The following is a 14,689-nucleotide window of genomic DNA, read 5'->3' as shown; positions in this document are numbered from 1 at the left end:
ATGTGTTCACCTAAACTCCTTAAATAACAGCTCTGAAAAAATGTTTAGCAGCAGAAGCATCTTTTCAAATGAAATCATCATAATTCCCACATAGAAAGAGTATTTCTTAAAAATTTGTAAGTTCAAATTTATAACATTTATTATAAAGTAAATTACAAAGTAAAAACAAAGATGTTTTGAATGAATGGAATAAAAATTTCAAATCAGTACTTAAAGAAGAGTATGAAATTTTGATTAACTTCCTCTGAACTTGCTGAAGTTCAACGTCCTTCGCATGACACCTAGACTAAGGGTAGTATTTCATACATAATCTAGTGTACAAAACTAGCTGGACCACATGAGTAATTATATCCTATGCACTAAAAAAGATTTACTCTAAATTAGAATAAGTTTCCCACCCCAAGGGAGTGGGAAAGAATGCAGTTAAATTGTATTATCAACCCTGGATTTTATGGTAAACCTAAATTTTTAGATTTTATTCATCCTTAAGACACTAGCTAAAATCAACTACACTTTCCTCGCTATTTATCCATCTTTTATGATGACTTTTCAAATTCCTAACTGCAACTATTTAAACTTTTTCCAAACTATAATAAATTGACAGTATAACCAAAAATTCTTCCTTCTCTAAATTTATATCTCTTTGCAGTGTGACTCTGCAGCTCCTTTTGTGAAGAGCGGGTATCTGTTTCTCTGCTTACTGAGTCTGAGCTTGCCCTTGTGACTTGTTTCAGCCAGTGGGACATTAGCAAACATGAGGTGAGCAGAGACTTGAAAGCTTGTGCTCTGAGACTTGTCTTCTCTCATTGCTTTCGAAATCCTGTGCACCACCATATGCTTGACTCAGCTGCTGCATCAGTCTTCTGCCTGATACAGAATGTAAGCTGCTGTGGAAATGTAATATATGACATTATGAGTGAATGAGCACAGTTAAGACTTACCAAGGCCATGTCTATGTGTGGACATAGGTGGCATCACACTCCAAGTTTTTGTTTTGGGATTGTAGCATTCTACAGTATTTAAAGTCTTCAGTCCATCTCTCCCTCCAACCACAAACAGTTTGTCATCTAACACCGCAACTCCAAACTGTAGCCTCCTCCCATTCATAGTTGCCACAGGAGTCCACATATTTGTACGGAGATCATACTTTTCAATGCTTGTTGCGCCTTAATTGTAATATATAGAAATTATATAAATAAAAATTCTACCAAGATTGACAATTTTATGAAACTGTACATATAAAAGTATAATTTCATTGGCACTGACAATAATGCTTTTACTGTATCCCATGAAACCCCTGCACGATCTTTCTCCCACCACGTTACCTCATCTCCTACCATTCTCTAGGACATACACCAGGTATCAGTACTAAACAGTCAAGTAGGCAAGGATTATTTATCAAAGGAAGCTGAGAAGCAACAGTCTGAACTGGGAGGAAAAGCAGGAGAGTTCAGTGTCAGGAGAGCCAGGTAAAAAGTTTACGGCAGGTAGGTCTGCTAACAGAGTCAAATGCCACTGAGAGGATCAAATAAGGTGAAGACTAAAAAATATCACTGGATTTAGCTACATGAGATCTATTATGACTTGTGCCTAGATGCTCCTCTAAGCCTTGCGTGGTCACAGGTAGGGCTTTTCAGAGGTGGCTGGATCTAGGGTGTGTGATGTTGGGATCAAGGGTGTGTGATTATTAAATTAGCCCACTGATTGGTTTGGCATTGGTTTGGATAATAGGAAGGCCCACTGTGAGTGTGAGTGCTACCTGCCCTAAGGGCATGTAGCCAAGATAGACTATAAGGGACAAAAAAGGGCTGCTGCTGTCACTTGCTGCTTTACTGTCTTCTGCCCACCATGGACTATTTCTCCTCTGTGCTGCCCCTATACCATGCCTCCTTGCCTTGGAGCCAGCCAACTGTGCACTGAAACTTCTATAAACTATGAACCAAAATAAACCTTCCTTTAACTTTGGGTGTTGGGTATTTTGTGTCAGCAATAAGAAAAGTAACTAAGACAAAGTCACTGATGACTTTAGGAAGAGCTCCTTATTTGAGTGGCTGATACATACATACTTGGGAGGTGAGAAAATGGAGATGCTGAGCACAGAGGATTCTTCTGAGAAGTTTTGCTACACTGGAGAAGAGTCAGGTGGGTTGAGGGGGTTTTGTTTTGTTTTTAAAACTGAAAAGCCTGAGCTGGCTTAATCTAGTTGAGAAGAATGAAGCTGAAAATATAGATGAAAGGAAAACACAATTAGCAGTGTGAGGATACTGAGGAGGCAGGAAAGGACAGTATTTAAAGTAGTGGCAGAGAGGGTGACTTTCAGAAGAGGTGAACCATCACTGATGGCAAGGAAGAAGGACAAAAGGTCATGTCCTCTGGGAACTATGAGTGAAGGAAGTTTAGGGAGTTTCTGGTTGATAGCACCTGCATTAAAAAAAACTGGATGATTCCTGAATTTTTGGGGGGAGGGGGTCCAATGTTTACTTTTCTAACAGGAAATGGTTATATATATATATTTAATTTAATCCTTGAGGAATTGGTACATATACATATTATATCTTAATCAGAACTTTTAAAATTCTCTTTATGAAGTGAGACTAGTGGGGGTTTTAAAAAAAGTACCATCTTAAAAAACCCAGCGCCTAATTACAAAGGATTCAATTAGGATCCTCTTCTCTCTCCTAAGCTTCTAATATAACATGTAACCAGTGCTAGCTTTACAGAATTATGATCACAATGAACATTCATTCTAAAGTATTTGTTACATTAGGTAATCAGAGTACCAGTAGTATTGCCAATCTCCTAAAATTTAGAAATAGTTTTCTTCTACCTATAAATATATGTTATAATTCATTATTTTTATTTACCCTTCTAAATCCTATGTTACTTGGGATCCATACCCAATTAACTGTGTCCACCTGTATATTCTTCACAACACCACACAGAACCCCTTCTACAAAGGAAGTATTGAAATGTTTTAAAATTTGAATAATGTCTCTTTATAATACTTTAGCTATAATGAAATTTTATTCATAAACTTAGATTACTGGATATAAGAATATAATAAATTCATTACTCCAAATATGGTCTTAAAATCTATCAAATTAATCAAGTCAATAAAAACCTCCATCAAACAAAAAGCTAATCATCTCTCCTCACTAATGAGTTTAAGAAATATTTTTTCTTTTGAATTTTAAATTGTTTCTTTTTTTTTTTTTTTTTTTGGTACCAGGGATTGAACTCAGGTCCTTCCACTTGCTAGGCAGGCGGCGGAACCACTGAGCTAAATCCCTGGCTTAAACTGTTTCTTTTATATCCAGTTCATTAGCATCATAGTGTTATGAACTGGAAACTAAAACTGTTGCTAATTTCAAACATTAATATGTAAAACATTAAATATTAAAGCAGAGCCACAATTTTGTATCATTAAAAACCTCAAACAGCCCAAAAGAACAAAAACCTAGTAATTGTAAAGTTCTATATAAAGCACAGAATGTCTCTAATTTATATGGAAGGATTAATTGTTAAAAAGCATGTACAAATGTTTTCTAATATACTTTCTTAGTGGCTATTTAGAACCATTATCAACTTATCTGTTGGACCCTACACTAGGAGACCAAGAGTGAATGAGCTGACTACCATCCAACTAATGCAAACTGTTCATTATAAAGATACTGGGAGGAGTAAGATAAATAAGATAAAGTAAGATGAAGTAAGACCAAGGGAAGATAGCCTGAATAGTATAGAAGGTCAGAGTATTTGAACATTAAGAAAGACTTAGGCATAAAGTTGGTCAAGGAGCAAGGGCCAGATTACAGAATGTCTTGAAAGCCAGAATGAAGAATTTATACCTTACATATTAAGAAATAAAGGTTGCTGGAGTTTTTGAGGAGTAGTGGCAAGGTAACTCAAGAGTTGATGGAGCAGTTAGTATGTTATCCAGCGTTAAAATGCCTGTTTGAATCTTGATCCCATCACTAATAAATTGTGTGATCCTGGAAAGTTACTTAACTTCTTAAATTTTGGTAGACCTCAATTATAAAAGAAGGCAAGAATAACATTCAGCTCTTGGATATTCCATTATGCTTGGCACATATTAACAACACAATGGATGCTACTTACCCTAAGTTAACATGATCAAGATAGGTATGGGGATAGGATGCTAACTGGAATTAGAAAACTGCCAGTGGAAATTTAAAGAATCAGGTACAAGACCCATTTGAAGGATGACTTGAAAATGTCATAATTTGAGATCTGAAAAGAGAGAATGAAAAATTTCCTTCGGCTATTTAGTGTCTGAGTTCCTTCTTGTGCTTGGGGAATTTGCCACTGTATATAGGAATCTTGACAGTAGGCAGAAACCCATCTCCTAGAAGGCTGAAAGGACAGATATTTGTTCTCCTTAATCCTGGAATTGACCTAATGCTTGCATCTATGATTCAAATGCTAAAGTAGGCGTTATGAAGAAGGGCAGTGGATATAGTCCCTGCCCTTTTCTCAACAGCCTTCCAATTTTTTTTTTTTTGAGACAAGGTCTTGCTATGTAGTTCAGACTGGCCTCAAACTCATGGCGATCCTCCTGCTTCAGCCTCTTGAGTGCTGGGGTTTCAGGCGTGTGCCAGCACACCTGGCTTTTTAATTTCTTATCTGCTTAGATGAGCTAGAGTTGATGTACATTAAAGAAAAATGAATTATGAGTCCAAATTCTCAAATTTGGGTGACACAGTCAGAGAAGATTTGGATACACCAAGTTTGAGGTAAGGTGAAGACTGTGCAGACTCAAAGTGTGAGTATAACATACAGATCAATACAGAGATAACAGAAAGCCTTGAAAAAAAAGAGTGGGAAAGATAAAAGCGAAGAAGAGGGGCTAGTAATGACTGCAAGGTCTGGCATCATTTCCTGGCACATAGTAAACACAGAATAAGTATTTGCCAATTATCTAGACCATGGAAATCTCTCAAAAAGTTAAAATATCTATACACTAACTCTAATCAACTTACTTTATTATTTCTGTACCTTCCAATCATCAAGCTTATATTTAGAATTTAAGCAACTATAAATAGATAGAACTATGTTATATGTTAAGATAAAACACGAATGAATTCACACACACATACACACACACACGCACACACATACAGCATTGTTTTTCTAAGTTTTCAAGTCAGACATGGTTAGAGGGTCAGAGATCTGGACCCAGCAAGCTTGTGGTGAAAGTTGAATGTAAAATGAACATTTTATGTAAGTTGGAAAGATGAGAATAAAATCAAATCTTCAGACAGATGTTATAGTCTTTGTTTCCATGAACATAAAAGTTAAATAATAATATAATACTTTCAATTAGAGCTCACAGATTTTTTTTTTTTTTTCAGTACTGGGGATCGAACTCAGGGATCTTGTGCTTGTGAAGCAGGCATGGTGCCACTGAGCTAAATCCCCTGTCCTAGAGCTCACAGTTTTATATTCTTTAAAGATATACAACATGGTCCCTATACCCCTAAATACAGATTTCAGTCTGTCTTCCTCAGAAGGAGAAATTCTCTAGTAAAACCATCCTATAATCATCAAAATCTAGAAATTAACATCTTATAATGCTATTATCTAATCTACAGCCTTGATTTGGATTTTATCATTTGTCTCAATTACGACCTTTATGGCAAAAGAAATTCCAAGATGATGCATTAGAATAGTTGACATGTTTCTTTATTCTCCTGTGACCTAGAAAGGTGTCTGAATTTTTTCCTTTAGTTTTGTACTTCACGACACTGACATTCTTTAGTGCTACAGACAGACAAGTTATTTTGCAGAATGTTTCTTAACTTAGACTTCTCTTTTTCCTCATGATTAAGTTCAGGTTATGCACTTTTGGCATGAATACCACAGAAGTGCTGTTGAGTTCTTCACACTGCATCTTATCAGAGGCACATGCTGCTGCTAGGTCTTATTACTGGCAACATTACCTCTGATCATTAGGTTAAATAGATGTGTGCCACTGCTCTCCATTGTAAAGATACTATTTTACTCTTTGTAACTAATAAGCACGGGGTGGGAGACACTTTGAGAGTAAATATCCTGTTCACAAACTTTCACCTACTAGTCTCAGGCTGGATTGGTGATTCTTGACTGAATCAAGCATTACAGGCTAAGTGACCTTCATTTGGAATGCTTGGGGTCAGAAGTGTTTCAGATTTTGAAGTTTTTAAGATTTGGAGTATTTGCAGAGACTTCACTGGTTAAGGATCTTTAATTCAAAAACTGAATTTCTGAAATGCTCCAACATCTGAAACGTTTTAAGCTTTGTCTGCTCCAAACCTTTTTAATTTGGGAGCATTCTGGATTTCAGATTTTCAGGTTAGGGCTCTTCATCCTGCATTGTGATGGTTGCCAAATGTTAAATTTTTCTATTTGCACCTTTCTACCTTTAGTAATGGCACTTTACTGTATGGAAGAGCTTTCCCTTCTCCTTTTCTTATTTGTATTAGTGTGAATTCATAGAAATTTACTGATAAATTATAATCTTTTTCTATCATTATTTATCTTAATGCCCAAACCACCCCCGAGGTAGGCAGTGGCTCCTACAAGCTGTCTTCTGTGTCTTTGGACCTGTCTTCAGGATTCCTTGAGCACCTCCTATTCTGAGTTCATCTTGTACTTTTTTTGCCCTTGTACTACAACAAGCCAATTCTCTGAAGAGTTCTCTGGTAGTATATATTACTTATTAAAATTCCTTTTTTTCTATGTTTTTCCAAATAGAAGATTATTCAATACCTTTTGTTGAATCCATTCCTCCAACTGCAAATAATGTACCAACAGTTGACTTTCTAGGTTTTGTCCGAGGACTTTGTAACATGGGTCGTCTCTCTGGTAATAAATGATACTTCATTGCTTCCATAATGAGTTTCTGACATTCTATGTCATCCCGAAAAAGTGTATTATTTTCCATATCTGCCAGGAACTAGAAAAGAACAGTGAAAGGAATATGTATAGTGAGTGGCCAAGAAAATAGAGTGATGAAGTTTTCAAATGAAAATTCCTCATATTTAAAAAAAATTCAAGTCTGAACATATTTAAAAATATACAACTTACAAGATTTACATTTTAAGTGTCAATGAAAAAACTGAAGAATACTCATGGCACTCTCTAAGATCTTAATAGTGCTTACACTGAGTAGTAGGAATAATGATACTTTCAAAATAATCTTTTTATTACTTTTCTTTAATTCAGATTTTCTAAATCACTTTTTTATAATTACACATAATTTCAATTAAATAAATGGGAGTTGACTAACCAGACTGCACTCACCTGACTTCTCTAAAACATTACCATCAAAAAAACTTACCAATTTCTCAAGGGGCAAAGAATTCCATATGATGATTATTCTAAGAAATATTACAATCTCTATGTTTCACTACTACTGAATTTTATATAAATGCATATGATTACAGTTTCTTCTTTTACTATTTGCTTTATTGTATGTTTTGCTTCATCTTACCATTTTTATTTAACAAAAATCTCATGAAAATCTCTCCAAGTCTTCCTGAAAAGGTATAGTTTTGATTTATTCTTTTTCATAACTCAATAATATTTCATGATATATAGATGTACACTAGTTTTTTTGCCATTTTCTTATTATGGACATTAGATATTTTCCAGTCTGTAGGTACATACTCATACACACACACACACAATTACATATATGTATACACAGTCGTTTCGTTGTTTGATAATAAAACCAAGTCTTCTAAAGAAGTCTTTATGTAACATTTTTACTTTTATGGGACAGATTTCTTGGAACTGAACTGTCCCCAGGTAGATCGAAGAGTGTATATAAATAAAAAGATATAAAAACTTCAGAATGCTTTGTAGACGGGCTGTATGACAATTCACCTTTATATAGGTATGTTAAGAATACAACACTGCTACCAAGAATAAGTATATTAATTATTTTTATTTTTGTCAATTATACCACATTTCCCCTTAGTCTGAAGTTTTCTAATGTGTGGCCATATGAATTTTTCTTGTATTTTTGCCATTCATAATTTTTTTTTTTGGTACTGGGGATCGAACTCCGGTCCTTGCGCTTACACAGCAGGCGGCAAAACCACTGAGCTAAATCCCTGGCCCATGCCATTCATAATTTTTTATCCCCCTTTGTTTCCCTCTTTTTTTTCTATTAAGCTGCTTATCTTTGAAAAATTTTAAGAGTTCTTTATAATACACACATACTAATCTTTTAATTTTTAACTGTAAATTTCCTAGGTTTTTCATTTGACTATTGAAATTACTTCAAAATACTTTTTTTTTTTTTTTGGTACTGGGGATCGAATTCGGGTCCTTGCGCTTGTGCAGCAGGCGGAGAAACCACTGAGCTAAATCCCTGGCCCTCTACTTCAAAATACTTTTATTTGCAAACAATTTTCATTTTTAGGTCAGTAAGTATGTGTCTTTCTTTCGGTGGCTTCTGAATTTCCAGTTCTGGTTAGAGTCTTTTTGGTCCTGTGTTTGGGTGCAGTCTCCTGGATTATCTGGCATGATTTTATTGCTTTATTTCTTTCATTCAGGTTATTGATCTATTTGAAATTGAGGATTTTTTGAAATTAATTTTTAAAGAGTATTTTAAACAGTGCTTTAAATAGAAGCATTTTGTTCTTCTCTAGATAAATAGCCAGTTCTGTAGCAACATCATTTATTAAACAATCTTTCCCATTTCCCAATGAACTAAACCTTGGCCACATATTACATTCTCATAAATACACTTGAAGATATATAAGGTCTATTTTTTGATTCTTGTATTCTATTTATCTATTTCTATTCTAACACTACATTTTATGTGTCTTTATAGCATGTTCTGGTATGTGATAAGTCTCCTGTCACTGTTAATTCTCATTGTTTTCTGGGCTATTTTTGAGCCTTTATCTTCCATATAAATTTAAGACACATTTATCCAATTCTCTTTCATTATACTGATTCTCTTGGTATTCTAATATAAACCACCTAAATTTCTTTATTACTTTTGGGAGAATTTAGATTTTATGAGAATCCTTTTGTTAAGGCTTTCTAAGCCGCATGTGGTAGCACACACTTGTAATCCCAGCACTCAAGAGGCTGAGGCAGGAGGACTACTGTGAGTTCAAGGCCACCCTGAATTACATAGCAAGATCCTGTCTCAAAAAAATAAAAAAAAGAAGGCTTTCTACTTGGATGGCTTTATTAAATATATTCCTACATATTTCACTATTTTCATTATTATTATTATTATTTATTTTTTGGTACCGGGGATTGAACTCTGGACCTTGAACTTGCAAGGCAGGTGCCGGAACCACTGAGCTAAATCCCTGGCCTATTTTTATTATTATTGAGAATAGATTTTTAAATTCTCATTTTGTACATTTCTTGCTGGAAGAGAGAAAATCTTCTGATTATCTTATATTTTTATTTTAGCCCACTGTATTACCATGACTAATTAACTTTAGTAGTTAGAATACAGTCATAACTATCAGCAAATAGGGACAGTTTGACTACATCAATTGTTTTGTTTTTATTACATTGCCAAAACACTGCTTTCAACGTTAAATAAGTAGGGTTACAAGGAGTTCCCTGCTTCTGGTTTGAGTTGATATATGGTATTATTGTTTCACTACTTAGGATAATAGTTTTAACAGTTGTGGTAGTATTGGGTAACTCATCTATTTTGGCTATCTCTCTCTTTCTCTACTTTAGAATTTTATTTTATTATGATTTTTTTTTAGTGGCTCAAAGCACACATTTATTATCTTGAAATTCTGAAGATCAAAAGTTTAAAATAAGTCTTATGGAGGCTGAAATTGTGGTGTCTGCAGTCTGTGTCCCTTACTTTAGAATTTTAAATTAAGAATAGTTGCTGAATTTTTTCCAAAAGATGATTCTTTTATACACTTGATCTTAGCCAAAAGGCCGAAAAGCGATGAGGATGATTCTTCTATAGGTCTACTGATATGGCCACATAGCTTTTTCCTTTTTAAGTTATTGATGTAATGATTACTTTGTAAGATTCCCTGATAATCATTCTTCTCTTCCTAGAAAAGACTTTCCTGGTCATAGTGTGTTATCTTTTTGATACACTGCTGAGTTGTATTTGACAATGTATTTCTTTATAACATTATTAGGTATATTCATTTCAAGTAATATTCACTTCAAGTAATCATTTCAATGATTTTTAAGCAAAATTTTCAAGTTGTAAAGCCATTACAAAACAGTTTGGAACATTCTCATCACCTCAATTAGCTCTCATATGGTCATTTACTATTAATCTTCATTAATCTTTCTCCATAGATTTGCCTTTTCTGAACATTTTATATAAACAAAATAATATATGGTCTCTTGATGCTACACTTTGAGAACTACTGGGCTGATGGAGGGAATTTTCCCTCCTTATCCTATTTTTCTATAGCATCTGATGATGTTAATACTTATTCTTTCTTGAACTTGCAATCTTCTTGGAACCTTCTTGAACTTGCTTTGTGTGGGAACAGCCCCTAAACATTAACGTACCCTAGGAATTCACCCTTAGCACTCTTGGATTCTCACTGTTCAGTGTCACTCTCTTGCCTTTGGTTTCAACAACCTCTTAGACTTTAAGAAGATTAAAGGTGCCAAGAACTTTTGGGAACACAATTTCCCCATTTCTTTTCCATTCTCCAAATCAGCTCTTTATCCTATGTTCCTTTGTCTCAGATGACAACACCTTCACTAATCTAGCTGTACAAATGAAAATCATTCTGGGCCCCTCTTAGAATTTGTACCCCCTTCCATTCAGCTGGCCATGAAGTTGTGCCCATTTGACCTAGACAGCTCTTGAATTTGTTAATTTCTCTCTGGCTCCACCAGAGAGGGCCTACTTTACTTGGCTGAACTCCAACAGCCTTTCTAATGGGTCTAGTTTTGATCCTTTTGATTCATTCTCTGCAATGTAGTTAGTTATTTTTCCAAAATAAAATTATAATTACATCCTTCTGCTGTTATAAAATCCTTCAGTGCTTCCTTATTGCTTTTAGTAGAAATCCAAACTCCTTGGCATGACTAGAATTACTTCATTATTTCGTTCATTTCCTTCTTCAAGTTCATCTCTGGACATCACTCTCTTTTATTTCTATACTCTAGCCAAGCAAATTATCTTCAAATTCCAGAACATGATATATTTACTCATGGCTCATCACTCTATAAGAAGGTACAATTTCCTGTCTCTCCTGAGTATCTGTCCCTTCTTTTGGGTGGTTAAATCACGGCAGCTCAGGTGGCACTTTTGAAAGTTCTCCCTCCTTGATCATCAGGTTTTTTTTAGGGGGGTGCTCCTATTATTTTCATGTCATATTCATCTATCTACCATGGCCTTCATATTATAATCACATTTAGTTTTTAATCTATCTTCTCCTTCACCTGAGATCCCTCCCCAAGTCCAGCAATTTATACATAGTATTTTTCAAGAGGCAGAATGGTTTAGAGGAAAAGGCACAGAACTATACTTGTGATCTAGTCCCGTTTTTACTTCTCTTTACTTCTATGAATTTGTCAAGTAGCAAAGAAAAACAGCACAGGACAGGAATTTATGCATTCACATTGTGACTTTGAACATAGTTTTACTTTTTTTGTCTATTACTTCCTTTGTACCAAAGGTGCTGGACTAAATGATCTTCAAAGTCCCTTTCAATTCCAAGAACGAAAAGATATGATTATCAGCAGTATTCTGGATAACAGGAATTTTAAAGGTCTCTGAGAGGCAAATATAGTATCATAAATACTTGAAACTGCAGAACTGAAGTAAATTATCAGGTTACTTAATTGCACAGATTCTTCTGAACATTTAATAGGACTTTTCGCATTTTATTTTCCTTTCATCTAGAAAAGAGTAAGAAGAAAATTCTGCTATGTAACAGTAAAACCATAACCCTTTTCCTTAAATCTGATTTCAAAAGAAATATTTTATTAGGTTTTTTTTTCCTGAATTGCCATCAGTTCAGTTTCAATCTTGTGTATTCATACAATATTCTACCTCTAAAGGTGGAGTTTTTTCTTATAATACATCAGTATTGAGTTTTTTTGTTTCTGTAAAACAGACTTCAAACTGTAACTTTTGCTCACAATACCAGGAAATAACACACTGTCCTCAAGATTAATATAAAGCAATATTTATGGCACTTAAAAAAAAGACTAGTGATAAATGATTCTTTCTGTGCTTTTGAGGCCTTTTTATTCAAGGTCTTCTAATAGATAGCAAAGAATGCAGGGTAAATTTTTGTATATTCCAATGAAAATTGTAAAAAGGGGAAACTATGCATATAAATGTTATTACTGACTGCCTCGAATACATTAACTAGATATCTCCTAGTTCTTAAATAATAGTATTATTTATAGCACATTTCACTTCATAGAGCACATTTCTGACTCTCATAATGACCCTGTGAGACAGAAAGAATCTACTTGACAAATGAACAAACTGAAGCATGTGAATATGCCAAGTCACACAGTTTTAAAATGTCAGAACTGGAATTATTATAATATCTTATTAATTTATATGTCACCAAAATCCAGTAGGTAGTGGGTATTTAGTGTGTGGTAAATGAATTTATCTAAATACGCTTGTTCTCAGAAACCAGTGTTCCTTTTATTACTAATTTCTTCTAATTGGAAGGATAGGTTTGTAGTGGAGTCAAGTAAAATAAAATTACTAATTCAAATTATAAAATGTAACTTAACCAATGCAGTTTAGGTAGCCAGACACTCTGGAATGAAAATACAGGCAGAATTTGGTTAGCTTGTATCTTTTCACCTATATATTTTATACAAATACGTGTAAAAAATACTTTGACATAATAAGCAAAGGAAAAATCCCTACAAATAAGTAACTATTTCTTACCTGTGGTGCAAGAAGAGGTAGCCTAATATAAGCTAAAAGTTTACTGAGATCTTTCCGTCTCTGCTCTAAATCGTGACGGACCCAAGTGAGAAGTGCATTCAATATTGTCTCCTCATTAGGAATGTTCATGTCATCACTGGCCAGGAGCTTTGCAATTTCACTGGCTGGTAATAATACAAATTCCTGGTTTCTGATTACTTCCATGAAATGTTCCTAGAGGGGGGAAAATGACAATAAACAGTATTGTTCCTTTTAGTCATCACAGTTTACTTAAAAGAAGCTACTTTTTTTGTACTGGATACTCAAACAAAATTTATACTTTAACCTTACAATGTATTACCACTTAGGAGAAAAGAAACAGCAGAAAGAAGCATTTTAACTATAACTATGTCACTAAACTTACCTAAGTAAAATCAAAGTGTTACATTACTTACTATTTTTTCTTTTTTTGTGGTACCAGGGATTGAACTCAGGACCTTACCCTTGAGAGGCAGGTATGGTGCCACTGAGCTAAATCCCTGGCCCTACTTACTACATTTTTAAAATGGACCTGTGACATTTAAGTTATTGTTTTGTCCAAGTCAGAGAACAATTCTAGCAAGTTTTTAGAAAGAAGATAAGAAAAAATGAATTAGATACTGAGAGGCATAGTATTCTAACAGAAGTTAATTTGGATTTGAGGTTGCTGAAGAATTTTAGACAACAGTGAAGCCAAATAACCTCAGTGAATTTCAAGTCATTTCTCTTATCCAGAAAGACTATTCTAGACCACAAGGTTTTCTCATACCTTGCCTGAAAAGATAATTTGTCCTCAATGTTGTTCTAAAAAATAATTTGTCCTTTAAAATTGTTTTAATGTTATTTATAAGACCACCCAGAATTTTAGTTCTGTTTTGAAAATTTAAATATCTTCTATCTGATTTATGTACAAAGTTATTCTGGTTTAACAGAAAAAAAAAATTAGCAAAAGTGTTAATCTACAATGTACTGGGACCAGGACCTTAGGCTGAGGATGACTCAGTCCTGTCTGCATACTAGAAGCAAGTCTTCTATAATTTGAAATGGGAGTTTAGGAATGCCCTTAGGTATGAGGTGACCATTATACGTTATCATGCTAAATAATCTGGAAAGAAGGAAATCTTTTCCTCTGATTTGAAGGTTACAAGTCTTGATGCATAGTCAGTTTACACTGTTAAATATAAATGCACATGCTAGATATACAGTTCCTTAAACGTCCTAATGTACTATTCCTGTTCAGCATGTAGAATTTTAGTAAAATAGCTAAGACTGTTTAAATTAGAGCTAGAGATAAGGTTTATCACAATAACTATCTTCTGAATTAAAATGAGAATCACATTTTCTGTTTAGCCTGTGGTAACTCCAGTGAGGTGCTGATTTAACTTATCTACTGGATTGACATTCATTTCAGCAGAAACTGTTAAAAGGGAAAACCATTCATGAATAATTAAATTCAATTGCTCCAATTTATGATGATTTGTTAAAGGATACACAAATGAAATCTATTTTAAATGATTGATTTTTATTTTCAGAAATGTACTTTAATACAATTTCAATGCTGGAATGGCTTCAAGCAAATTGTTCTTAATTGTATACTGGCATTAAAAATAATTTGATAGTATATAGCATGAGCTATAAAAACGTTAAAACTCTCAACCTAGTTATTCCACTGTGGTTTAATCTTTAATAAATACTTCATAACTAGAAAGCAAAGCTGAATATCTAATAATGCTTTTTTGTATTATTATTCATAATAGTAAAATATGAGAAATAGCCTAA

General features: G+C 34.1%; 1 protein-coding gene across 9 annotated transcripts in view; it reads right to left on the bottom strand.

The window, feature by feature from the left end:
* Klhl5 (kelch like family member 5) overlaps positions 1-14,689 on the bottom strand; it is a 72,705-nt gene that overhangs the window by 16,458 nt on the left and 41,558 nt on the right. For all 9 annotated transcript variants that reach the window (XM_021246673.2, XM_021246676.2, XM_087187471.1 and 6 more), the window contains 3 exons: positions 12,893-13,105; positions 6,769-6,955; positions 942-1,166 (listed from right to left, as the gene is read on the bottom strand). In XM_021246673.2, coding sequence (XP_021102332.1) covers positions 942-1,166; positions 6,769-6,955; positions 12,893-13,105 — 625 coding nt within the window. The remainder of the gene's footprint in view (positions 1-941; positions 1,167-6,768; positions 6,956-12,892; positions 13,106-14,689) is intronic.

The sequence above is a fragment of the Heterocephalus glaber genome, unplaced genomic scaffold (assembly GCF_053883595.1).
Source record: "Heterocephalus glaber isolate CG9 unplaced genomic scaffold, H.glaber_assembly_v1.0 deba00001509, whole genome shotgun sequence".
NCBI lineage: Eukaryota > Metazoa > Chordata > Mammalia > Rodentia > Bathyergidae > Heterocephalus > Heterocephalus glaber.
Note: the sequence above shows the minus strand (reverse complement) of the source record. Positions and strands in the feature narration are given on the sequence as shown.